This window comes from Pelodiscus sinensis, chromosome 1, assembly GCF_052426305.1.
Source record: "Pelodiscus sinensis isolate ZL-2025 chromosome 1, ASM5242630v1, whole genome shotgun sequence".
NCBI lineage: Eukaryota > Metazoa > Chordata > Testudines > Trionychidae > Pelodiscus > Pelodiscus sinensis.
Window position 1 is genome coordinate 62,638,560 of NC_143052.1, and position 25,260 is coordinate 62,663,819.

The 25,260-nt window shown below is 42.1% G+C and overlaps 1 protein-coding gene across 2 annotated transcripts in view; it reads left to right on the forward strand.

The window, feature by feature from the left end:
* RASSF3 (Ras association domain family member 3) overlaps window positions 1–25,260 on the forward strand; it is a 140,271-nt gene that overhangs the window by 41,872 nt on the left and 73,139 nt on the right. For both annotated transcript variants that reach the window (XM_025188258.3, XM_006130205.4), the window contains exon 2: window positions 370–491. In XM_025188258.3, the coding sequence (XP_025044043.3) occupies window positions 370–491 (122 nt within the window). The remainder of the gene's footprint in view (window positions 1–369; window positions 492–25,260) is intronic.

Genomic DNA, 25,260 nt, shown 5'->3' on the forward strand with positions numbered 1-25,260 from the left:
TCTATTATTCTAATTTGCCTGACGTCAGGCAGGAAATGAGTGTCGAGATCTGTTATCTATTGCTGATTCTAAGACTTGGGTTATCTTCTATCCACAGAACCACACTGCTTCTCGCGTGTATACTAAATAGTTCCTGAAATTCATAAATTGTCTAAACATAAACTGTTTGAACAGCTTATGAATTTCACTTTGCAGCTTGCTTTGTGGGAGGGATTTTTTTAAATTATAGCATATATTACAGTAAAACGTGCCATTTTTGAAAGAGATCTATTTGCACTTGGACTCTAATTTGCATAAAGTGATTTATGTTATACTCAAAGCAACAGTGAATTGTTCCCTAAATATCTTCTCTTTATATATGTGTTTCAGATTGCAGATATACATGCCACGTTCACTGCCGAGATCTGGTGCATCTGGACTGTCAGCAGAATGGAAAATTAATGGAATGCATCTCCGTATATGACAAGTCAGATCAAACCAACAACAGTCAGGTAAATGCATTTGTAGAATTGCTACTTTCCAATTATCAGTTCTATTTACAGAACCTTATTCCTATTCCAGCCATCTATTCAAGATCAAAATGAACTTCTATTGACAATTCAGTAGCTGACTCTTTTCTGCTAAGTCTATACAGAATAAATGTACCAGAAATCCTGTGCTGCTGGAGGTATTCTATTTTGAATATAAATAAGGGCAAGGGCTTGGTCATTTGTGATAAAGAGCTTACTCAAGTTCTGTTGCAAGAGAATAAGGGTTTTAATCCTTCTGTTGTGATCAGATTCTAATTTGGGTAATTTCATATTTGCTTACATAGATTGTCCTGACTGTTGTTGGTTTGATCACAATATATATATTGTGTGCTTTTTCCTTTCTTTTTCTTAACTATTGTGTTATGTTAATGCTTGCTTTCCACCCCGCGTAGGGCCTCACACCGGTGTTTTTCTTTCTACTTATTTGGTACACTTCAAAACAGTACAAACAGAGGGTTTTGCTCCTCACTTGAAAAACCAAGAAGTTTACAACCTTCAACAAATATACTTTACTACATCCTATCACATACTCATTGTCATTCTTACTCTATAGCAGGAGTCAGCAACCTTTCAGAAGAGGCGTGCTGTGATATTACTTATTCACTTCTGTTTATGGGTCTGTGTGCCATTGATACTTTTTAAAGTAAATAATAGTCCTATTTACAGCAGCTTCATTAAAAATAAAGATGCAGATCTTACTGTTTTAGTAACACAGGATTTTAAAAAATCATTAAGATCAGAGTTTTAGATATCCACAACACTCCAAAAAAATTCTGTTAAAAGAATTGTTTTTTGTTCTTACCTTAAGCCATTAACACCTATGTAAACTTTGTTTGAAATGTAATCATGCAAATGTTCGCCTAGCATACACCCCCGCCCCCCATGCAGCCTGCTTTCCTCCCGTGCTCTAACCCAGACAGACAGAGAGGACTGCAATCTCAATTGCAACAAATGAGTTAGACACCCCAAATAAACTGTCCCCTGCTTCACCTCACTGTATAGATGCCAGCACGCACCCATCCCCTCTTTCCCCCACCTACCTGTGTGCAATCTGCTTCCCTCCACTCCCCAGCCAGGTAGGGGCTGGGATAAAATCCTGCTTCTCAAAGGAGCAGGCACCAGCGATCTATCCTGTCCTAACTCCCAGCTAAAGCACAAACAAATTATCCACTCCTCCCTCACCTCACAGCACATACAAACTACCTCCCTGCCTCCACATCACCCAATGCCAGCACCCACCCCACCTATCCCATGCAGTCAGTCCCTTACCTTCTCCTTCCCAGGGGACTTGAGAGTGCTGCATTTCTGCCCCTCTCTCCTGTGGACAAGGGATTCTCCAAATTCCCCTCCCCTCTGACATCCACACCCAATTACTCACTCACCCACTCCTCTTCCCCCTGCCTAGCCACTTATCTTGCTTTATATTACCTGCTCTGTGAGCTGCTCTGTTTCAAGCATTGAGAAGCTCTATTTAGTGCAGTGCTTCTCAAACTTTTTGGCCTGTGGACCACGTGGCTCAATGCAAACCTTTCCACCAATTGTTAATGGACACTCACCATTAATAACATAATTATACCTGAGCCATTTTGCTAGTGCTGCAACTAGGAAGAACAGTTTAATTTAAATTATTAAACAGATTAAGCATTTTAACTTTCTCATGTTAGTTTATCAAACTTCATTTTTAAATAAAGAAAATATTAATTTATGTTCAACACAAAAGGTTCCCATGTTTTCTTTATTTATGGCAGGGTTGGGGAACTTTTTTTGGGTCAGGAGTTACTGACCCACAGAAAAGTCAGTTGGGGACCACACAAGTAAGAAGGAAAAGGAAAAAAAAAAAAAACCTCCTCCAAAAAATCCCCGAACCTCACTGATGTGGCTCCCAACTGACACACCTTACTCTTCTGGTGCTCCAACCCTAGGGGATGAGGGGAAGGGACAGAGAGGACTGAGGTTCAGAGCTTCTCATAGGCCAGATTTACTTTTTTGTTAGTGGATTTTGGGGACCCCCTTAGGCTCTGGGGTGGGAGCAAAAATATGCAGGGTTGATGTGTGGGACAGGGCTGCCAGCGAGTGGGATAGAGATTGGGGTTCAGGATCTGGGCGGGAGGAGGGGTGCAGGATGGGGTGAGGAGGGCAGGGTCTGGAAGGAAGTTTGGCGGCAGGAGAGTATATGGGGTGGGGGTACAAGAAGGAGTTTGGGAGCAGGAGGGAGTTGGGGAATAGCTGAAAAGGTGAGAATCCAGCCAAATAGCTGGACATCAAAACCCTTGTGGCTGGCTGACTATTGTGCTCCCATCTGTGGAAGGGGAATGAACACTGGTGCCTTTCTGGGTTATGATGGGAGATTTGTGGTTCCTATGGCAATTATATGGCTCTGAAACTAAGTAAAAGAACACTGGTTCACTTTTATATGTAGTTGCTGAAGCAGCTATTTAGTTTAAAAATCCTAAGCTAACAAGTATTCAATATCATGGAGGGGAGAGGTCTCCCTCAGCTCGGCTTGTTTTCTGGCAATCCCAGTGAGGTAGTGTCAGTAATTGAGGGGTCAGAACAGGGGCTGGAGGAGATTGATCAATGGAAAAGCAACAAGCCCCAGACAGACACAGCTCAGAGCGCTGAGGGAAATAACGACTGAGGGTCTGAGCTGCCAGCAGAAATATGCACTGGCATTAAAAGCAGCTACTCTGCTAGAGACCTGGAGGGGAGCAAATGTCCCTGGTCTAATGCCAAGGAAGCTACAGATTATTGAACAATGTGCAGACCTGCCAGCTTTCCAGCAGCGCCTGTACAAATGGGCTGAAATTGTCATACACACAGAATGATAAGCTAGGTGGGGGGAGAGAGAGCTCAGTGGTTTGAGCATTGGCCTGCTAAACCCAGTGTTGAGAGTTCAGTCCTTTAGGGGGTCATTTAGCAATCTGGGGCAAACCTGTCAGGGAGGGCAGTTAGTCCTGCTGTGAGGGCAGGGGACTGGACCTAATGTCCCCTCAAGCTCCCTTCCAGTTCTATGAGATAGGTATATCTCCATTTATTTTTTTATTTTAAAGATGATCAGGCTGTGATGGGGGAAGGGAGGCAAAAGAGTGGGGAGTAAAGGAAAATGCAGCTTCTGCAAAGGGAACTTGTATCCCTCCCTCACATCTTCCCTCTGCTCCAGTCTCTATTCCCCCTCATTCCCCATCCCCCCACAGTGCAATCCCTGCCTCCGAGCCTTCCCCCACATCCTCGTTCACTCCTCTCCTGCCCCCACATCCCTGTTCCCCTCAGCACACAGACTGGCAGGGCAGCAGTGCTGGGACTCTTATTTCCCTCCCTCCCGCCTGCCCCCAGATGTGAGGAGGGGTGGGGGGGAACATAGTCATTTCCCTGCCTGGCCAAGCCCTTAGCCCGGGGCTTGCTCCTTACCCGCAGCCTGCAGCTCTGTGGCTGGTTCCAGCCTGGCTGGGTGCAGTGGGGTTCTGGGGAAGGGGCTCCCTGTCCCTGCAGACACCTCATGGGGAGCAGTGTGGTGCAGCTTGGGCCCCAGCGGCACCCCAAGTGTGACCAGCCACACAGCCCTGATCTGCAGAGCAGCTCTAGCCCCTCCCTCTTCCAGAGCAGGAGGCAGAATCTGTAGCATGGGAGGTGCGGTGTTAACCCTTTAGATCCTGGGAACTACATGCCCAGGCCAGACAGGGGTAGCTCCAGAGACGTGGAGCTCAACACAGAATCTTGCCAGGCTGTCCCAGCTCCTACACCAGGGGTGGGCAATATTTTTTGCCTGGGGGCCACATCAAAAATTTGTGAAGTAGCCCCCGGCCACCCTGGAAGGGGCGAAGCCTAAACAGGAAGGAGCAGGGACTAAATGGGAAGGGGCAGGGCTGCTCTACCCCCAGACTATAATTGGTCTGGGGGTGGGGGAGCCCCTTTTCCCCCGCTTCCTACTAGGTACCCATGCCCTGAAAGAGGCTTGGCACACTCCCCCACCCCCAGGCCAATTAGGACCTGGAGGTGGGGGAGCGCGGGAAGCCTCCTCCCCGCCCTCTGAGGAGCACGTGGTACTTTGAAGTGCTGCCTGGCTTCTCGCAGGGCAGGGTGAAGGAAGGCTCACGCAGTTCCCCAAGCCTTGATTGGCCTGGGGCAGGGGAACGCGCAAAGCTGCCTCCGCTCTTCCCCCTCCGCCAGCCCTGTGAGCAGTGTGCAGTGCATCAAAGTGCAATGTGCTCCTGGTAGGGTGGGAAGAATGCACGAAACCTTCTCCACTCTGCCTCCACCCTGTGAGCAGCGTCCGACGCTTTGAAGTGCCGTGTGCTGCTCACAGGGCAGGGGCAGAGTGGAGGTGGTTTCGGGTGTTCCCCTGCCCCCAGGCCTTAATTGGCCTGAGGGCAGGGGAGCAGCAGGGCCTCCATGGGCCAGATCCACTCTCTTGGCGGGCTGGATCTGGCCTGCAGAAGCCCTTTTGCCCACCCCTGACCTACACCATGGTGCACATGCGCCTCTCCTGCCCTCCCTCCCAGCAGGAAGCCAGAGCTGGTGCTTCAGCCTGCAGCTGAGTGGCAATCCTGAGGCTTGAGCCTCAGCATGGGCTCCCTGTTGCATGGGCGGGTGAGGAACAGGGCTGAGCTCCTGCCCCATGTGCCACTGAAAATCAGTTCACTTTACACTTAAGGCATGCATGCCAGAGGTTGCTGACCCCTGCTACAGAGGTCCCAGGTTTGAATCCACCTGCAGGCAGTTACACAGGGTCTAGGATTGCCAGGTGTCCAGTATTGACCTGGACAGTCCAGTATTTTTGCCTCCTGTCTGGTAAAAAAAAATCAGAAAATACCAGACACCTGGCAACCCTGGGCCCCAGCCCCCAGCTTCCCGCCCCCCCAGAGCCCTGACACCCCTGGACCCCCTGCTAACCTGGTTCCACAGGGAAGCTGTGTTTTGGATTGATCAATAAAACAAAATAGCTGCCGGCAAAAAGCCTAAAGACCAAGGGGAAGCAATGCCTTCCCTGAGTCTTAGTACTCAACTTCTCCCCTGTTCCTATCCCTGTTCTGACTTTGCAGGCACTCTGAAAGGGGCCATGCTGTTTTAATGTTGTTTTATTATTTAATTAAATTTTTTTTTTTTGCTCAACAACTTTGGTCTCCCCCCCCCCCCCTTTTTTCTCCCCTCAACAGAATTTTTTCCCTGGTGGCTTTTTTTTTTGGGGGGGGGAGGGGGACTATTTTTGGCTAAACCATCTGGAAACCCTACAGGTATCTCTTGAGCTAACAGTTAAAAGTTAAAAGTTCTTCTAATAGTTAAAAGTGAAATCGCTTAGTTAATTCGTTATTCCAAGGATATGCACAATTGTTTTATTTCCTTTCTTAAATTATCTATAACTGAATAGAACAAGTGAGAGAAATTTTGCATAAAAGGAAGTAGGCAATGTTAAGAACAGTTCCTTCAAAAACATTACATTAAAAGAGGAAAATTATTGCTAAGGAGCACAAATAATACATTTATTACACGTATTAAAACATGTATCACAGTAGTGGCACGTACAATAGTCACTCAGGCAACATGCACACCCAACACTAAACCAATTTCTCACTGCTACCGTGACACTTAATAACATCAGCTTATTTGTGCCTTCCTTATACATCCTCTCTTTCAATTGCACAATACTATTATCCTAAATATATACCTCTATTAAAGAGCTGAAAATCACGTTGCAACACTCCCCCTTACTTCTCAGTTTTCAGAACTATATTATTAAATAATAACAATTTTAATATTTAAAATTCAGTCTTAGCACCTTCGCTTGCCGTATGACAGACAGAATACAAGTTTATGATATGGTCATCAGTTCTTATCTTATTGAAATGTCAGCCTCTTTTATCAATTAGTACACAGCTCTCCTATATAATTCTTGGCTACGTCTACACCTCAGACTTGCAGAACGTCTACACTGCACGTGCATTCTTGCGCAAGTACATTTACAGTACAGCGTCAGAAAACAGGGCTTTTTCTGGAAGAGTTATTCCTCTCTCTATGAGGAATAAGCCCTCTTGAAAGAGCTCTTCCACAAGAAGGCACTTTAGACAGGCAACATGAATTTCTTGCGCAAGAAAGCCCTATGGTTAAAATGGCCATCAGAGCTTTCTTGCGCAAGAGAGCATCCACACTCCCATGGACGCTCTTGCGCAAAAAGCACATCCTTGCACAAAAGCACATGGCAGTGTGGACGCGCTCTTGTGGAAGACCTTTTTTGCACAAGAACTCTTGCGCAAAACAGTTCTTGCACAAGAAGCCTGCAGTGTAGTCCTTTACAGCATTATTAACATTTACATCTAGATGCAGTTTGTATTTATAAGCATAGCACATTGCTCAGCAAAATAAAGCAACAGGTCAGAGTTAAGGTTAAGTAATAAAGTGTGATTTCCAGTTCACTAATGATAGTATAGGTGAATTAAAACCAAGTTTTTAACCATTTTGGAGTTGGCATAAATCCTGAGCTCTGCCATAAATAAGCCCAGTCAGCACCATGCCAGCAGAACTTGAAGAATGTAATTCCTACTTGTTGTTATGCTGGTGAATATAATACTTTTAATGAGGTCTGAAATCTCACTTTGGTTACAAGTCTGTAGCCTCACTCCACTGAGACCCATATTTGAGGTTTTATAGAAATTCGAAATACCTCCAGCCCAACTTTAATAATCTGCAGCTCTTCATTAGGGACATGATTTGCTGTGGAGTTGGGATTGGGAGGGGGAGAATTTCTTCCTCTCTCCCCCCCACGTTGGTTTGCTGCACCCCTTGACATATATCATAGATCTATAATATCTTCATTACATTTTCCACTCCCTCCTTCCTTTCCTACCATGCCCAACTTTGCAGACTATAATATGTTCTACATGCTGACAAAACTCCCCCCTGAACTTTCTTGAAGTGACACCTGCATTTTCCCTCTACACAATAACATTTTCTTTCTTAAAGCAATTACATAGCCTATTCTGAACACAGTACCGTATATATTCAATGCAAAATACCATCTGTGCTTTTCTGTGGAATAAGTTTTTTTTCTAACTCAAAAAGTGTTAATTTGTCTGCAAAATGCAACTGTAGAGCTCAGAGTGCCTATATCATATTTCAACACTTCTTATGCAATCAATATAGGTTTGTGAAATTCTGTAAGTGCGATGTGGTGTCTTGTAATTTGAAAAAACTGTTGCCTGGACTTGATGATGTGAAGAGATTTAAGCAGGAATGATTTTTTTAAAAGTGGCTTTATAGGTTTAGCAAATTATATAATATTATGTGCCCATAACCAGGAGTAGCCATACTTTGCCCAAAGAAGGGGAACACCAACAACTTGCTAGGGTGCTAAGAGACGACATTATGTAATTTGGATGATGTAGATTAGATTGCAGTTTTATTGTTATTTCTTGTCTTTAATATGGGTTTTCAAAATGTAAACAAGGACAGCAGTCCTTGGAGCAGCATCAAAGACAGATTTTTGTTGGGATGTGTTCAGACAAGTGAGTTTTGGTTGCCTGGAAACAGAGTTGTGTTGAAAGCTGGAAGGCTGGTATTTTGTTGTTATATCAATGAATGTCGTCTTATATGTGCCAGACACTCAGTTGTTTGGGGATAGGTACCAAACAATTAAGTGTTTCACTGATGTGAAGGTAAATAATGAGACTCCGAATATGCACATACAGGCAGATAGCCAATGCTGCTCAAAAATTATGGAGAATTTGTTGGGGCAGGCAACTGGCAGTTGTGCTAATTCAGTGCATCAGGTTCAAGTGGGGGCTTTTTGTCTCTTAATTGTTGTAACTATTCTCTTCTACTGCCCTGCAGGATTGTCACAGCACTTGGGGCTACAGAAGCTGTCATTAGACAAGAGGCATTTGCTTTCAAAAGCAGTGTGACAGTAATGCTAAGGAAATCCTTTTGCAACCAGTGCTGTAATGATTTTTTTTAATGACTGCTAGTATTTAAAAAGTATATGCTGATGCACATATGCCATTACTCTTCTTCTCTAGTTTTCATTTGTTATGTGGATGAAATATCCATTCCATAAAATAATATCCAGCACATGCACCTAAACTTCTTCATACTATGGCTGAGATATTTTTAATCAGATCTTTCATCCCAGAAGAGCATTCCAGGTATAAATGCCTTTTTACAGTGGCACTTTTATTTATTACGTCACTGTAGCTACATCTTGTTTGATATACTGACCAGAAAATTAATTCAGGCATAGGCCACCAGAATAAAAGGGGGAAATTGCGTGCTGGGAGCTTGTTCAAGTGGTGACTCAAATAGTTGTTTCCTCCTGCTTTGCTGCCACTATCAGAAAGAGGCAGCAAGGATGGGGGGGGAGGGGGGGAGCAGGAGCCGATGCTGAGGAGAACCGCTTAAAAGCCAGTTTCCCTCCTTTGTGAGTGGTGATATAGCAATAGCTAATTAAATGTGTTTAGGATTAGCAGAAGTAATTAACAGAAATATTCCATAGGGGTTTTTTTTTTGGGGGGGGGAATACAAATGTGATTTAGAAGCATCTGAAACTCAAGCTTTAAACTGTATAAGTTATACTACACTTTGCACATGTCAATAAGTGAGATTGAAATCCTGGCTCCATTGATGCCTATGTCAAAACTCCCATTGATGTCAATGGGTCTACAGACCATACACATTTATTAATTATAATTTGACTTTTAATCATCCTTAATTACTCCATTACCTCTTTAAACTGTGCTTGCCTGATGCAGGTTAGCATACTTTAGTTTCAGAATGTTCATGGGCTGGAAGGAAAGACCTGTCTCCTCTTATCTCAGCCAGAAGGGAAAATTGGTAAGCCTGTACCCCACTCATCCCCGAACTTTTGTAACTTTAAGAATAACTGGCATATATCCATTACACAATGTGCTAAAGCAGCACTTTAGGCTGTATTTTAGCAAAAGCTACAAGAGTAATATTTCCTGGTCATTCTACACTCTTCCGTACACTTTCATTTCTTTTAAGGCACCTGTGTTTTTTGGCTACAATAAGAAAAGAGAAAAAACCCTAAGTTTTGCCAACTCCCTTCTAGCTTTGGCAGTTTCTCTCTAGTTACTTCCATGAATTATCTCCCTGTTACAGATATATCAGTGCCAGATTTGGGAAAACCCTCCTTCTTTCTTGTTTTGATTAGGAAATGGATTATTTTCAAAAGCATTTCCCTCCTCCACTCTCCCACATTTTCAACATGGTCATTTGGAGATGGATGCATCCAAAATGTGCTGAGAATAAATTTTGATAAGTGCTTTTCAAAATCTGCTGGCAAGGATACTATAGACAGTTGAGTATTTTGTTCCACTTCCATCTGTCTTTTTCACTTCCATGGAGTCTGATACCTGGTTGCTCAGATATATGCAGTATTTTGTCAATGTTACATTTGCAAGAGGATGGCTCTTAGAATATTACACATGAAGAACTAGAACAAATAAATACACAGCCATGGGTGGCTCCTGAAGCTATTTTAAACATCCCTATAAAGATAGTATTTAGGCAGATGATGCTGTAAATGCACCATACCCCCAACAAGAAGATGGAGTGAGTAAATTTCCCAAGAAGGATGGAAAAGTACCTTCTGCATAGATGCTGGATTTGGATTTGGAAAGGAGGAGATGTCACCTGGGTATCTTTGAAGAAGCAGACCTATGAAGTGATTAGCTAATGCAGGCTTATGATCATCTTTAGTGACAGGACCACTGAAGAAAACAGGGCCCGAGAATGAGCTGGAGACTTTTCTCGTAACCTTCAAAAAGCTGTTTGTTGGCTTCAGCAACTGGGTCCATACCTAAATGAGGAAGCTCCCTCCAGCTGTTGGGACATGGATGCAATTCATCAGGACTTCATTCATGTGAAGGAAGTTCTTCTCAACCATGTTGTAGCCAGAGGCTGCCCTAAGAATAGGTACTGGGGCAAGAGAGAAGGCCACAACAGGTACTTGTCCATAATTTAATGCACACAGAGGGATACTGTAAGATGAAGATAGAAGTAAGACTCCGTGTAAGACCTACAGCAGGGGTATGCCTCAGCGTCTGAACTCTGACAGCCCTGTTAAAGCTGCAACAAGGCCTAAATCTTTTCATTAAAAGTTGTGCATGGTTTTGCTAAGAAGTTCAGTTTTCATGTAAAAACTGAGCTTTTGAGTGGTGACCAAAGATTTTTAAGGACCCTTAAGTCCAAACGCAAGCAAGTTGACTTTTTGCAAAAAGCTAAGCATGCAGTATTATTTTTTCTTTAGCTCGTTCACAGCAGTGGTTGCAAGGCCAAATTAATGTTTTATGAAATACTCTGAAGGTCTCAAATTGACATGCACATTGTAATCATTTATTGATTGCTTAATAGTCCTGGACATACAACTTGACCCAGTAATATTTTAGGAGAGTTGGGATTTAAGTCCCACCACAAGAGAGGAAAACACATTAAGCCAAAATCATTGGGGGGAAGGGATTTGAGGGCTGACTTGTGATATTTCAATGTTTGGAATTCATAATATTGCACAGAGATATCAGCAGAAAGCCTAATTTTTATACTGGCAATGAGAATGCCAGGGAATGGGGAAGAAAGTAAAACAAACAGTGTGAAAATGTAGCAGCAAGATTTACCACTGCAAATCCTGTTACTGCAGTGCTACAAACAGTAAAGAAAATGTCTTTAGTATCTTTGCTCATTACATTTCAATTTCTGCTATTGTCATGACTGTCAACTCTACAATTGTTTTCAAAGTGACAAGGTGGGTGAGGTAATCTCTTTTATTGGACCAACTGCTGTTGGTGAAAAAGATAAGCTTTCAAGCTATGCAGAGCTCTTCTTCAAAGTAACTAATAAAACAATTAGAGCTTTTCCAACCATTTTTTCTCAGAGGAGGTGTAAACAAGCTAAAATCACTTACTCAAGCAGTTATTGCCACTCTATATTTTGACCTTGAGCTATGTCGATTCACTGTGATTCAAACCATCTGCACTCTAGAACAATTAAAAACCTTCAGACCTTCTACAAGTTTCCTTCCTCTGATTATGACTTATGTGCTGTAGTAAAACAGAGGTAAACAGCCAGTTAGTGCAGACCTTTGTGCCTGTTTAATTTTATAGTGCAATTCACTCATAACAATTCTCATTTAAAGTGGCTGTTGACTTTCAACTGGAATACATAACATTTTAATATAAAGCAAATGCTATAGTTTATATGACTTCAAAAAAATTTGAGTTAGAAGCATCTGCTCTCAGTCATTCATAGACTTCCAGAAAATTGTCCTTTTGGTTATAATATTTTCTATGCGTGATCATAACTGAAAAGTGAATATTTAAGAAAAGTTCGAGGAAAATGTGTCAAGCCATTTTGGAATGCAGTGATGAAATATATACTGTGTCTACTGTATGTTTAAAAGAGAACCCCCCCCCCCTTTTCTGTGTTTTTTTTTTTTTTTTTTTGACAGAACTCAAAAACATCTGAATTCTGAAACACTGGAATGTAGATAGTACTTCTTTTGGAGTCCATGATCACATTTGGATAAAGATTCTTACAAGTGATTTGAAAATTTCTTTCTGAGCATACTCAGTTTGCAACTAAGGTTTCTATATTTTAGCAGATCCTAATAAATCCTCACCTCCTTTGGGATATCCAATGCATATTCTTACATTCTCACCAACTGCTTCCAGGCTGCTCCTGAAATTGTTTCAATGAAATGTCTACAAACAATCAAACAAAAAAAGCCCATTGTCTGTACGTTGAGGACTCTTGTGTTGTGAAAATATTAGGACCTCTCCACATATCTTCCTGTATTCGGCAGAGTCTAACCTCTTACTTTAAAGAGCTGTTTCTCTTAATTGACAAAGTACATGTATCACAATGTGAACATATGTGGTACTGTTCTGTTATCCATGCCTTCCAGAAAACTCTCTCCAGACAAATTATAGCCAGAGTAAAGTTGTACATTCTCAGTATTCTAACCCATTCCCATCAATGAGGTGTGACCTTCAAAGCATAATAAAGATGGGGTCATTTAAATACTAACATTAATAAGCATAGACCATGTTCTGTTTTAATACACAAAAATAAATGTGAAACAAATACAATTTTAAGATTGTTTTTCAATTTTAAAATTATAGGCAGGAAATATGCTATATAAGGCTCCTAGCTCAGCTATGTTTCACATCTTATAAATCAAACACTAAAGAGTTAACAAAACTATTAGTTTTTAAATTTTAAAAGCTTATGTGAAAATGAAGTTGTTGAGGTTACAAAGACCACACAGTCAAAAATTAGGAAATGCCACATTTATAGGTGCTGGTGCAACCTTAATTTGGGCTCTTGGTTGTCCCTGTAGACTTAATGAGACAGGGGCTCTGTGGAAAATAGCATGTGATAGTGTAATAAAAGACTAAATCCAATGGGGCTGAATTAAAGATACACGAGGAACTGGAAATCTAGCATTTCCTAGTTTTGGCTTGCTTGTCATTGCAGTCTTAAATACTTTCTTGATGTAGGTTTTTGTACATAACTTTCGGGTTAGGGGAGGTGCACCTTTTTAGGGAAAGGTGAATTCTATTGCATAATCAGTAGGATTTGAACTCTGAAACTTCAGTTCAGCTGCAGCACAGTAGTCGGCAGAAGGAGATGGCTATTCTATACCAGTGAGAAATAACATGCTCAAACCATATGGTCTGTCTGTACAGGCAACAAGCAGTCCTGTGACACCATACAGACTCACAAATATATTAGGTCATGAGCTTTTGTGGGTAAAACCCACTTCATCAGATGAGCTGGAATGGAAATTATAGAAACCTGGGTGTATATATAACAGCAAAGAACGGTTCCCTGTCAGTTGTAGGATCAGTGTTAATGAAGCTAATTAAGTCAGGTTGTATGTGTCCCATTCATAGCATTTGATGTAGGGATGTGAAAGGTTAACCACCACCCTTAACGGGTGATGCTTATCTGTTCCTGTTAACCGTTAACTGGTGGGGGTTGAAACAGCTGTTGGTTTTCTTCTTGTTGTCTGTTCTTGCTTCAGTGCCTCTTACTAGTGCTGGATGATGGAAAGTAGAGGAGAATCAGAGCTGTACAAAAGCAGGAAGCTTCCTCACATTAGTGCCTGACCAGTGTAATGGCTTTAGCTCTGCTGGACAGCTCATTAATGTAAAGACATTTTCTTCCTTTCTTCCCTGCTCTTGTCTGCTGTCTAAGGATGACTCTAGGCTAAGAAGGTTAGAATTCCCCAATGCAGTTCCACCAATGGATAATGTAGACAAGACTTGGGAGTGAACAGGTAATTTATTACAAGGGAACTCTTACAGAAATCATAGACTTTACTGTCAGCTTTTTAAAAAGATGAACATCATCTGTAACATATGAGTAAGTCAAAACTATAGATTTGGGTGTCCTCCTGCCCCCAGTTCAAAGCCAGGATATTTTATTTAAAATCCATTAAAATGTGGGTTCTAGACACTGTATGTATCACTTTTTAAATGTATTTTAATAATATATTTTCTTTTTCTTTCTTTGCTTTTTCCTATCTCCATGTTTCCTTCTATGTGTCTTGATACATCTTTTGTGAGTACTTTCTCTTTCTTCCTAAAATGTTCTCTTTAACACGTTATCTATCTGCTTTGGTTTGTCTTTGGTCTAGTATGTCCTTTGTATGTATCTGTCTGTCATTCACTGTATTTATCCCATTTCAATTCTCCTTAGTCCTCTCTACTTCTACCCTCATTCCTTTGACATAGAGGCAGTGTAGGACTCACCATCCAAACGTGGAAGAACATTTTTTGATAGTGAACAGAAGATAGAATATAGTTGTAGAAGTTGGCTTCCAAATATGGCATGAGTTCGTCAGCCATAGTTGAAGCAAAATTAGAATTAGGATGAAATTTTGCCCTTACAGCTGTGCTATAGACCTACAGATGGCTATCATTAATTTGTGTTAGCAGCTGACTTTTGTAAATGGACAAACAGTGCATTATATGGAACGTCCTATTCCACCTAAGGACAGGAGATATTCATAGTAGAGGGTTATCATGAGGGACCTCCAAGGATGACTTTCAGCACATCACAGAGATAGAGCATCATTGATGGCAATATCATTTTCTTCTGATATCATTCAATTTCATGAATTGATAAGATGACATCATTTTTTAAAGATGATGGCTGAGGGAGAGAGAGAAGGTCTACACAATGGCTTTCAGCAACTGGCTTTTAAAACTTAGAACTAATCAAAAATTATACCCTCTTTTCTTGTCACTGTGTTAATCAACGGTTTCCAGTACTGTTTATTAAACTAATTCTCTAAGTTCCAATCTGCAGCATGGATGATCCCTAGAAAGTTTTCACTGCACCTCTAAGAAAGTTTGTAATTAAACCGAAAAAAATGACACGCCTACAGTTTAACAAGAGGATGTCTATTTTTTCTTTGCCTTAGAAATTACACAGCTGACTTGATTGTCTGACTGGAGGGCCCCACTTCTCATTGATTTACTGGCTTCAGGACAGATGCTTGGAATCAAATTGCAGTTTTAATGTATCAGGACAGGCATTTTCCTGGTATTCATAAGCATGCAAGTTTCCATAGTTGTGGTATCTATACTTGAAATAGAAGGTCTGGTTCATTTTTATTGCTCCAAGACTTTTGCCTACTGTTAGCAATTAGGAAAAGTGTAAAAAGCAGATGAATTTTTGTTTCTATTTTAAGTACATGTTGTTATAGAACAAACTAGTGGATTTAGCTAGCATTGCTCGGGTGTGTAACTCAAAAAATGATTGGTTGGGTTTTATTGGGAAATCAAAGGAGGAGCTATGCGAGGAAGGGGAGGAGGGAACCCCCCCAGTCCCTGAGAGGAGTGGTGTGGGGGAGGGAAAAGATGGCATCCCTAGATCCCATGAGGAGCCATGGGGGGTGGAGGGAATCCCCAGGCCCTGGGTGAATCCGCACAGGGAGGAGAGAGGATGGGAAGGAAACCCCAGGCCCCATGAGGAGGCGTGGGCGGGGGGAGGGAATATCCATGCTCCAGGTGAAGTGGCGGGGGGGAGAGGAGGAAATTGCTAGGCCCTGTAGGAGCCTCACGATGGGGGGTAGGTGGAGGGGGTAATCTCCACACAGCGGGGGAAGGATAGGGTTGCCAGGTGTCCAGTTTTGAACCGGACAGTCTGGTATTTGATGGTTCTGTCCGGGAAAAAAATTAAGAAAATATTGGACAAATAAAATGTCTGGTATTTTCTAATTAGGTAAGTTTTATTATTATTAGGAGTATCGGTACCTAGTTTCAAACTCCCTGGCTGGTAGACACGCTCACGCTACATGAGTGTGTCTACCAGCCAGGCAGCATGCAACTATGGGTGTGTCTAGACTACATGCCTCCTTCGACGGAGGCATGTAGATTAGCCAGATCGGAAGAGGGAAATGAAGCCGCGATTAAAATAATCGCGGCTTCATTTAAATTTAAATGGCTGCCCCGATCTGCCGATCAGCTGTTTGTCGGCAGATCGGGGCAGTCTGGACGCGACGCGCCGACAAAGAAGCCTTTCTTCATCGGCACAGGTAAGCCTCGTGAAACCAGGTTTACCTGTGCCGATGAAGAAAGGCTTCTTTATCGGCGCATTGCGTCCAGACTGCCCCGATCTGCCGACAAACAGCTGATCGGCAGATCGGGGCAGCCATTTAAATTTAAATGAAGCCGCGATTATTTTAATCGCGGCTTCATTTCCCTCTTCCGATCTGGCTAATCTACATGCCTCCGTCGAAGGAGGCATGTAGTCTAGACACACCCTATGTGGGGGAGGGGAGGCGGTGGGGTTGGGGCGGGAGGGAATCCCTGGGGCCTGACTCGCCCATGCTTCGCTGGGATCGTGCATGGGATGGGCAGCACCCTGGTATCTGCATGCACCCGGGTCAGTCCCACTCCCCGCCGACTGATTCTCGCCCCGCTCCCTCCGACCCCCTCCCGGCCAACCCCACTTCCCGCCGGCCGGTCTCCCCACCCCATCTCTCCCAACCAGCCTCGCTCCCCCTGACCAGCACTGCTTCCTGCCGGCCGGTTCCCCCCCCACCCTGCCCAATCTTCCCCAGCCAGCTCCGCTGCCCCTGACCTCCCCCCCCCCCTCGCCAGCCCTGCTTCCTGCCAGCCAGTTTCCCACACACACACATCTTCCTGGCTAGCCCCACTCGCCCCCAACCGGTGTGTCCCCCCCCACCATCTGAGATCAAGTGTGTCCGGTATTTTTTTGGAAGCCACCTGGTAACCCTATGGAAGGGTAATACCTATGCCTGCACAGTCCCTCACCTGGGCCAGACTCAGGCTATGCCAGGTGAGTCTGCTAATTATTCTTATAAAAGAGATCTTAGGCCAAGGGTGGGGAACCTTTTTCGGGTTAGGGCCTGTTGACCCTCAAAAAAATCAGTCGAGGGCTACACACAAGTGAGAAGCAAAAAAGAAAAAAACAAATCCTCACTGGCTTGGCCCCTGATTGAGAAGGAGAAAGACACTTCCCACATTCCCCTCACCCACCAGAGCCTAGTGGGACCCAAGCTAGTAGATGTTATGTGCTCCAATTCCACAGAGGGAAGCGGAGGGTGCCTGGAGCACCAGCATAGGTTCCCCAATGCTGAGGGGGAGCCCTTGGGAGACAGATCCAGGCAAGCTGAGGGCCACATCTAGTCCTTTTGCCTTAGGTTCCCCACCCCTGTATTAGGGTTTATAAGATTCTGATTATAATCAACAGGACAGACAGAAGGGATATTACAAAATTCCTTTTTATGTTTGGGAATACTGCATGTGTTGGAGTAATGAAAGGGACATTCTTCAAGCAAGTGTAAAAGCAGAAGATGGGTAGAATTCAGAAGATGAAAAGATCTGCAGGATATTACATAAGGGGCTTGACTAAAAGCCAGTGGAAGACAAAGGAATATTTCCATTCTCTGTAGTGGCTTTGGATGAGCTCTTACACGGGCATGTTGTCTTGGAAGGATGCTGCTCTTTCCACAGGACAAAAACAAACTCTGAGGCAGTGCCTTTAAACTGTAGAAATGGTCTGCAATTAGAGGCTAAAATTGGAGCTTCACAGTTGCCAACCCTATTTCCTCACCAACTGTGAAGCTGGATGTGGAGACACCGAAACATTTTAAAACTAAGAATATTTGTTTCTTTAATACTATGGTAAGTTGCCAAACGCTGATTCTAACTTCAATTGCAGAGCTGGAGGGTTACAATGTCATCTCTCTGGGTTTGGATTAGAATCCGTATTAAGGCCACAATCCTGTAAACTACACACATTTAACTATAAGCATATGATGAGTATCCTCACTAACTTTAATGGATCTACCCACATGCTTAAAGTTTGACACATGCTTGCAGTATTGGGGCTTAAATCAATAGTGATCAAAGGTTGTTATCATCTGATAGCTGTTCAGTGACTTATGTGAAATAAATTTCATGTTGTCCAAGAGATAGGAACTAATCTGATAGTGGTCCACATCACAAAATCTACCACTACATTTGGCACCCCTATTGGCAGTTGCTAATGAGAGGCCAGTGATATAATTGGCATGGAGACTGTACTACTGTTGACTCCAACCTAGTCATTCAGGACAGGATAAAGGCTGAGTGCGCTGCCATTGTCTGTGGTGTGCATGTTGTGTGGATAAACAGAGAACTTTGTTCTCCAGGTCCAGGGCTGTCACTGACAGGTTTTATGAGCACTACAAACAATTTATGAACACATTTTTACAGTTTTTCAGTAGTGTTATTTTTCTAGCACTGCCTTAACATAATTTGATTCTAAAGTTATGTGGATATATTACACTTACATACACTGTGCAGAAACATAAAATGTTGTTAGTAAATATTTATTTAGAATTTTGTGTTGACACTCGTTACTAAGAACCTAGACATATAACATTTATGTTTAGTGGGGTTTTTTTAATTTTGAAAGATAAGGAATGCAAAGGCTTGTCTTCCCTGTTTTGAAGGGAAACTCTGGAGAATTAAAAGGGATTACTTTTAACAAAGCAGTCTTCTCACTTTCAAACAGCTGGTTTTTTTGAGCATTTGAGTTCATATTTTTTTAAAACTATAAAATACAAATAACTTCTTCTCCCCATTGATCAGGTTTCTGTTCCTTAATACTGATTAGGGAATACACCTATTTTTCTCCAGTCATTCAGGGCTTGTCTACGCTACAGAGAAGATTGAAGCTGCTGCCATCGATCTTCCAGGGCTCGAATGAGCAGATCTAGGGAAGACACGCAATGAACTGAGAGGGCATCCCATTTTCACTGGTAGTCTTGCCCTCACAAGGAGGAAAGGAAGTTAACAGGAGCACATGCTCCCATTGACTTCGCACTGTGTGGACAATGCCAAAACACAATTTAAGATTACTTTGACTACCGTTACATAATTAACGTAGCTGAAGTTGCAGATCTTAAGTTGACTTTCCCCTTTAATGCAGATGAAGCCATAGAGTCTTCTAGGGAAAAAGAATAGAAAAGATCGGGGGGAGGGTTCAATTAAAAAATAAAACTTGGGCTTTTTTTAAAGGAGTAAAACCCATCAAGCCAATTTTATATATCATAAAGAAGAAAAGGCACTAGCACGATCTCCCACATCTTTTTCTGTCTGTTTAAAGTAACTAAAAACCGCTTTCTGTAAGCAAGGGGTAAGCATGCCATGGAATTAACCCCTGATTTCAGAGAGTGGGCTGAATCAAGTCCGTAATGTGAATGTACAATTCAGGGTTTGTGTGTGTGAACTTATACAGTGTTTTTGTTTTAATTTTAAGAGAGCCTATTTATTGGTGGGATGTCAAAGAGGATCATTCAGTGAACTTTATGAATGTACAGAATGAAGAAGTTTTAAGAGAGTCCCAGAAAGATTCCTAATGTCTCAATAATTTTGTCTCAGAATATAGCCTTTGTAGATAGAGAATGTGTTGTTTCCCCATAAAGCCACTAACACTCTCTCACAAGGAAACTGAGAGGTTATTCAGCCAACTCCTTTTGTTTTCACGCTATACACCCACATCTCTGTGGCAGAATGATCTTGTTTGAATTAGCATATTACACACTCTGAATCAAAGTAAAATTGTCATTGCTGCCTGTGGTACTAAACAGACCTGAGCTACTAATGCAGGACATATGGAGGAAATGTATAAACAGAAAGTTTAATGGACTAAAGAAACTACAACCCTAAGTGAATGCTCTGTTTTGGTTGTATTTCTTTCAGTTTATTGGTTTGCTGATCATTAAATAGACATTGTCTTCAACTGGTATTTAGAAAAAGTTAAAACATACTTTATTTCTAAGTTTTATATCCTCAGTTAAAATGAATATTTTGTTTCAGGCCTTATTTTTTTCCAGACACCTTGCAATTTGCTCCTTGGAAAACCACTTCAGGTTGTCTTGACTATGAGAGTATCATTTGCATCATGTACATTATGGAAGCAAAGCAGGATAAGTCTATTTGTTTGAGATAGGAAAACATCTGTGATAATACAAATATTTTAAAAGCAACCAGCCAACTTAACTCATGAGCAGCAACAAGCATACAAAGCTCTTATTGACTTCACTAATCAGAACTACTGAGGATTTGGCCTAGGGTGATTAACCTAGCCCTTTCAAATATTTTTTTTAAAAAAAACAACAAAATGCCAAGCCTGCAAAATATAGATGGTGTTTCAGTGGTATCAGCACTGAACAAAGACTGTTGAATTAAAACTGATCAGAGGGGCTGAGCAGCATTCAACAGCTTTGTGCAAAGAGTTTTTCTAATTACCATCCTATCTGGATGCACACAATATAGTAAACACTTCTTAAAGTTACAAGACAGAGACCCAAGCATTAAATCAGTCTCCTTTACTAATTAGTACTATATGGGATTTCTTAACACAGAAAACTCTTTTCTTTCGAGAAAACACAAGCAGATGCTTTGTGATACAGAATTTAGAGGACAGTAATATTTGAGGGGGTTTTTAAGTTTTGAGGAAATATCAGGCTACCCAAAAGCTTTTTAACAGTTTATCAGTACTCTGTTGCCAGTTGAATGTTTGTCAAATATATGATTAATAGAACCTGAACCTTTTTCATTTGAAAATTTGGCAGGAAAGATTAAAGAATGATAGTATTTCTGTGTTTTAACTCTCTGTTCAAAGCTTTCCTTTTTTATTAGCAACCTTCTAATTTACAATTCTTATCAGTAGTTTGGAATGCTGATTGCAGATTAGTTGTAATACTTACAATAAAATTAGCTTTTGGAATTCTATCCTGTTGAAATTACTAGCATCATTATAAAACCATGTTTTAGAAATGTGTGTACGAATCACCAATACTGTATTTATAATCAACATTGCAGGAAACTAATATATTCATCTTTTCCCAGTCCGTTTATAATGCAATCAGTAACACATCATAGAGCTCCCTTCGATTTTTTAGATGAATTTACTTTGGTTGCCTCTGATTTTTGCAGTTCAGAAATTCTTTCCCTTTCCTTAGCTCAGTGATACTTGCTGACTGTGTGCTTATAAAATGCAGCTGGATTTTTCTGTCAATAATCTGTGTATTTTAGCTTTCTAAATGTCAGAATTTTGTAGATGTTTTATGGGTGTGGTGGAAAGCCTCCTTTGGGAATTCTTTCAGTGCCCTTGGGTTCTTTCCGTTGGCACTTGCTATACATCTTTTAGAAAGCATTGATTTGATCCTTCAAAGACTTTAGCACAAGCATAACTTTACACACAGGAGTAGTCCCTAGGGACATGCTTTGTCCCCCCCACTTTGGCCCTTGGATGTCACTTGAGCAGAGAACAGAGCAGGTTCTAGAAAGAACTGAGGAAGAATTCCACTGACACAGTCCCTCTCACATGCGCTGCCATATATTGTACAGGAGAGTTGGGAAAGCAGTGGACCTAAGGCATTGCAGTATGGAGAATATGGGCTGTGACATAGCTGTTGGGAGGTTACTGGTCCCAGGATATTTTATTTTAGACCTTTGAGCAGCCCAATATGTAAGGATGCAGCACAGGATTAGACCTATTATTTTCATTGTCAAAATGATGTACATGCTTAAAATTCTTCTGTCCTTTGGGGTTTTTTTTGTTTAGCGAGAGGCTCATTCTTAAACAACATAGGACCCTATAAGTCCATTCATTACCCCATCTTTTACTTCCCTGCTTCTCAGGGCCCAGTCACTTTTCCATACTCTAGCCTCGTGACCTAGAGAAAAGACTGGGACTGATTTATGGAGCTGGGTCTTCTGCCCCATGGTGCAAAGAACCATCACTAGCCCACCCTAGATGGCTAGTAATAGTCTGGTACATGTCTCTTTTGATGAGATTACACACCTAAATAATCTAACACAGAAAGTAAGAGCGAGCAAACAACAGTTATTGCTGCAACTGATATATAGAGGGTTTTTTTTAAATCAGTGATGAATAAACTAATACTTTAATGCAAGCAAAAAAAATTTGAGTTAATGAAGTAAATAAACTCTGAAGAACAGTCCATCTTTATTAAATTCAATATCTGGCTTAATGAAATGCTGTTTGACAATTCATAGTTATATAATGGAAAATAGTCTTATTATTTATGTAATAATATGAATGCAGCTGTATTATACCTTACAAAGTTCATCTTTTCCTGTAATTGCTTTATATTAATGATTGCTAATGAGAATAATGTTTTAGAACATTGTATGTCTGTTACTATTTCTGGTCACAAATCTATTATTTGGTTCGCAAGCTTTTTAACTTATTTTGACCTTAAAAGGATGGTAATTTAAAAACCTATTTTAAAATTAGATTTCTATTGATACTGTGTTTCCTTTTAATAGTAATGTTCTCTAGTCTTCTTACATGGAATCTGTAAGTATTATTTGGATTAAATTCTGTTTAATTTTTAAAAATGTGTTCTCCATTATCTATTGTAGTCTTGCCAATTGCACAAATGTTCACAACAATGGATTGCAAGACTACTCAGCAGATTTAACTTTTTTTCTCTGTATAACTGATTTACAGCCAATACACTCTAAAATATGATCCAATAATTTACATTATGATTTGCTATTGTTGTTCAAGAGAACATACGTGGTTAGTAAAGATAGTTCATTACAGCAAACAGTTAGAAACCAGAAGGAGTTTCAGTTATTACACAGGCTGTGACACTTGTCCCATATGACCTTGGGAATTACTTGACCATCTAGCATTTCTGGCATAGAAAAATATGCTGTGTAATGTTTGAAGTGAGTTTTCCTAGATAGACAATCACTCCCTCTACCTCTTTACTTTTCCAGTTACTGCAGCTTTTATATAGCTCTATACCACTGTTTCACAAACACTTCAAGTTGCATAGTGCTTGTAAGTGTTGTTTAAATCTTTGCCATGTTCCTTGACTTCAAACATCATGTTCAGATAACAATGAATTCTGTACAAAAATAAACCTGCCTTCGGTCAAGTTATCAGTAAGTATATCTTCAAACTGTGGATCTTGATTTCAGCATGCACACACTATTTCTTTTTTTGGTTAACTAATTGGTAAACTTTGTCTGGGTGGAGCAAGGAAATCAATTCAGAAGGGGCAGAAGGACTTGGACGAAAAGTGACTGTCCCATTGACTCAGGTCCACTTTTATTGGGTTTTTGACTAACTGACTTAAACATTCTTATAAATTTTACCTGCTCGGTCTATGGTCTTGATGTCATTGGCAGTTTTCCATCAACTTCAGCTGATGAAGAGAGTGGGTCCACTATCAGTATTTTTGCAGGCCTTCTGGGTTGGGGACAGTCTGGGTGACCACTTGTCTAGAGCAATTATTGTAATTCTCCTTTTCCCCACTTACTCAACATTCAGTTTACAGTTCTCTTGAGTACAATGAAACTATACGACTGATAAGTAGGCATGAGATCCAAAGCATTTCACCTACATTAGTCCTGCATTTTCAAGCGTCATAAGTTGTTCTTAATGTCTGAAGTGCATCTGCTTTAATTTTGGTACAAGACTCATATACAGCAAGGATCATACATTCTTTCAGAAAAGATTTTCAGAAATTTGCTGCTCCTTAAAATTTAGTGTGCGATGCACTATTGTTTAAAGTTATAAGTGCCTTTTCAATATTTAAATTAGATATTATAAATACTATAGTAAGAGCTTGTCTCCGCTATATCCATGATCAGTTTTGCAATGATTGATCTTATGGAGGGAGAGGTCACCCACTAAATTGACTACTAATGGCTCAGATGTTGACACCAATACTCCCAACAAGATGAACAAGGGGAGTCAACCCAGCACAGTGTGGGCCTTGTAGTAAGTAGATCTATGATATGTCAACTTGACTTACATATTAAAGTAACTCGAATTGCATAGCTTAGATTGACTTTTCCCCTTAGTGTAGACATCTGCCCTAGAGTGGGGATATCATTCACACAGTCAGTCTGTGGAACTCCATGCCAGGGGAGGTTGCAAAGACCAGGACTTTAACAGGGTTCAAGAAAGAACTAGATAAATTCATGAAGGTGAGGTCCATAAATGGTTATTAGCCAGGATGCGTAGGAATGGTGTCCCTAGTCTCTGATAGATGTTGAGAATGGGTGTTGGGAGAGGTATTGCTTGATGATTACCTGTTCTGTTCGCTCCCTCTGGGGCATCTGACATTGGTCAGAAGACAGGCTACTGAGCTAGATGGACCTTTGGTCTGACCCAGGATGGCTGTTCGTATGTTCACAAGTCATATCAGTACTAACATTAGGAACAAAGGAGTTGCTATACAGCCGGTCCCCAAGTTACGAACGAGTTATGGACCAAACACTTGGCCATAACTGGAAGTGTTCGTAATTCGGATCCCATTGAGTTATGTGGCGACTGTACTGTTCGGCAGCCCCAAAAGGTTGGGGACCACTGACTTAAATAATAGATTCAGAGGGGTAACAGAGTCTGTAACAGGAAAAACTTAAAAAACAACAAATAGTCACATGTCTGGGGGCAGGGCCACTCACGGGCCACGTGCCCGGGGGCAGGGCCACGCATGCGCCGTGCGCCCCGGGGGGGGGCAGGGCTGGCACATGCACCATGTGCCCAGGGCCAGCACCGGCATGTGCTGCGACCCCGGGGCAGGGACTACCCATCTGCCAGGCGCCCGGGCCGGCACCGGCATGTTCTGCAACCCCGGGACAGGGGCCACCCATGCACCAGGGGCTGGCACTGCGCTTGTGCCTCGTGCCCAGGCCAGGGGCTGCCCATGCACCAGGTGCCCAGGACTGGCACCGACATGTGCCGCAACCCTGGTGCAGGGGCCGCCCATGAGCCAGGGGCCGGCACTGTGCTTGTGCCGCGCACCCGGGGCAGGGGCCGCCTATGCGCAAGGGGCCAGCACCGCGCTTGTGCCACACGCCCGGGGCTGGCACTGCGCATGTGCCACATGCCCAGGGGCGGGGCTGGCCTAGATTGTTCGGCGGGCGCACATAAATGGCCCGGTGGGCACCATGGTGCCGCGGGCACCGCATTGGGGACCACTGATTTAAGTACATCTTGTTCTTGGACTGGTTTATCCTGGAATAGAATAATCTATGGCTAGTCAGGAATGGCGAGCCACCAATGTGCATGGAGGGAGAGTTTGTTGGTGCAAGAGGGAAGTTGGCAGACCCCAGTTGTCTGCAGACAGAATTGAACCTGGAACCTCTGGAGCTTAATGTATTAGCTAAAAAGCTAGCTGACTATGAGCTAAGGCTGTAGAGCAGACAATATA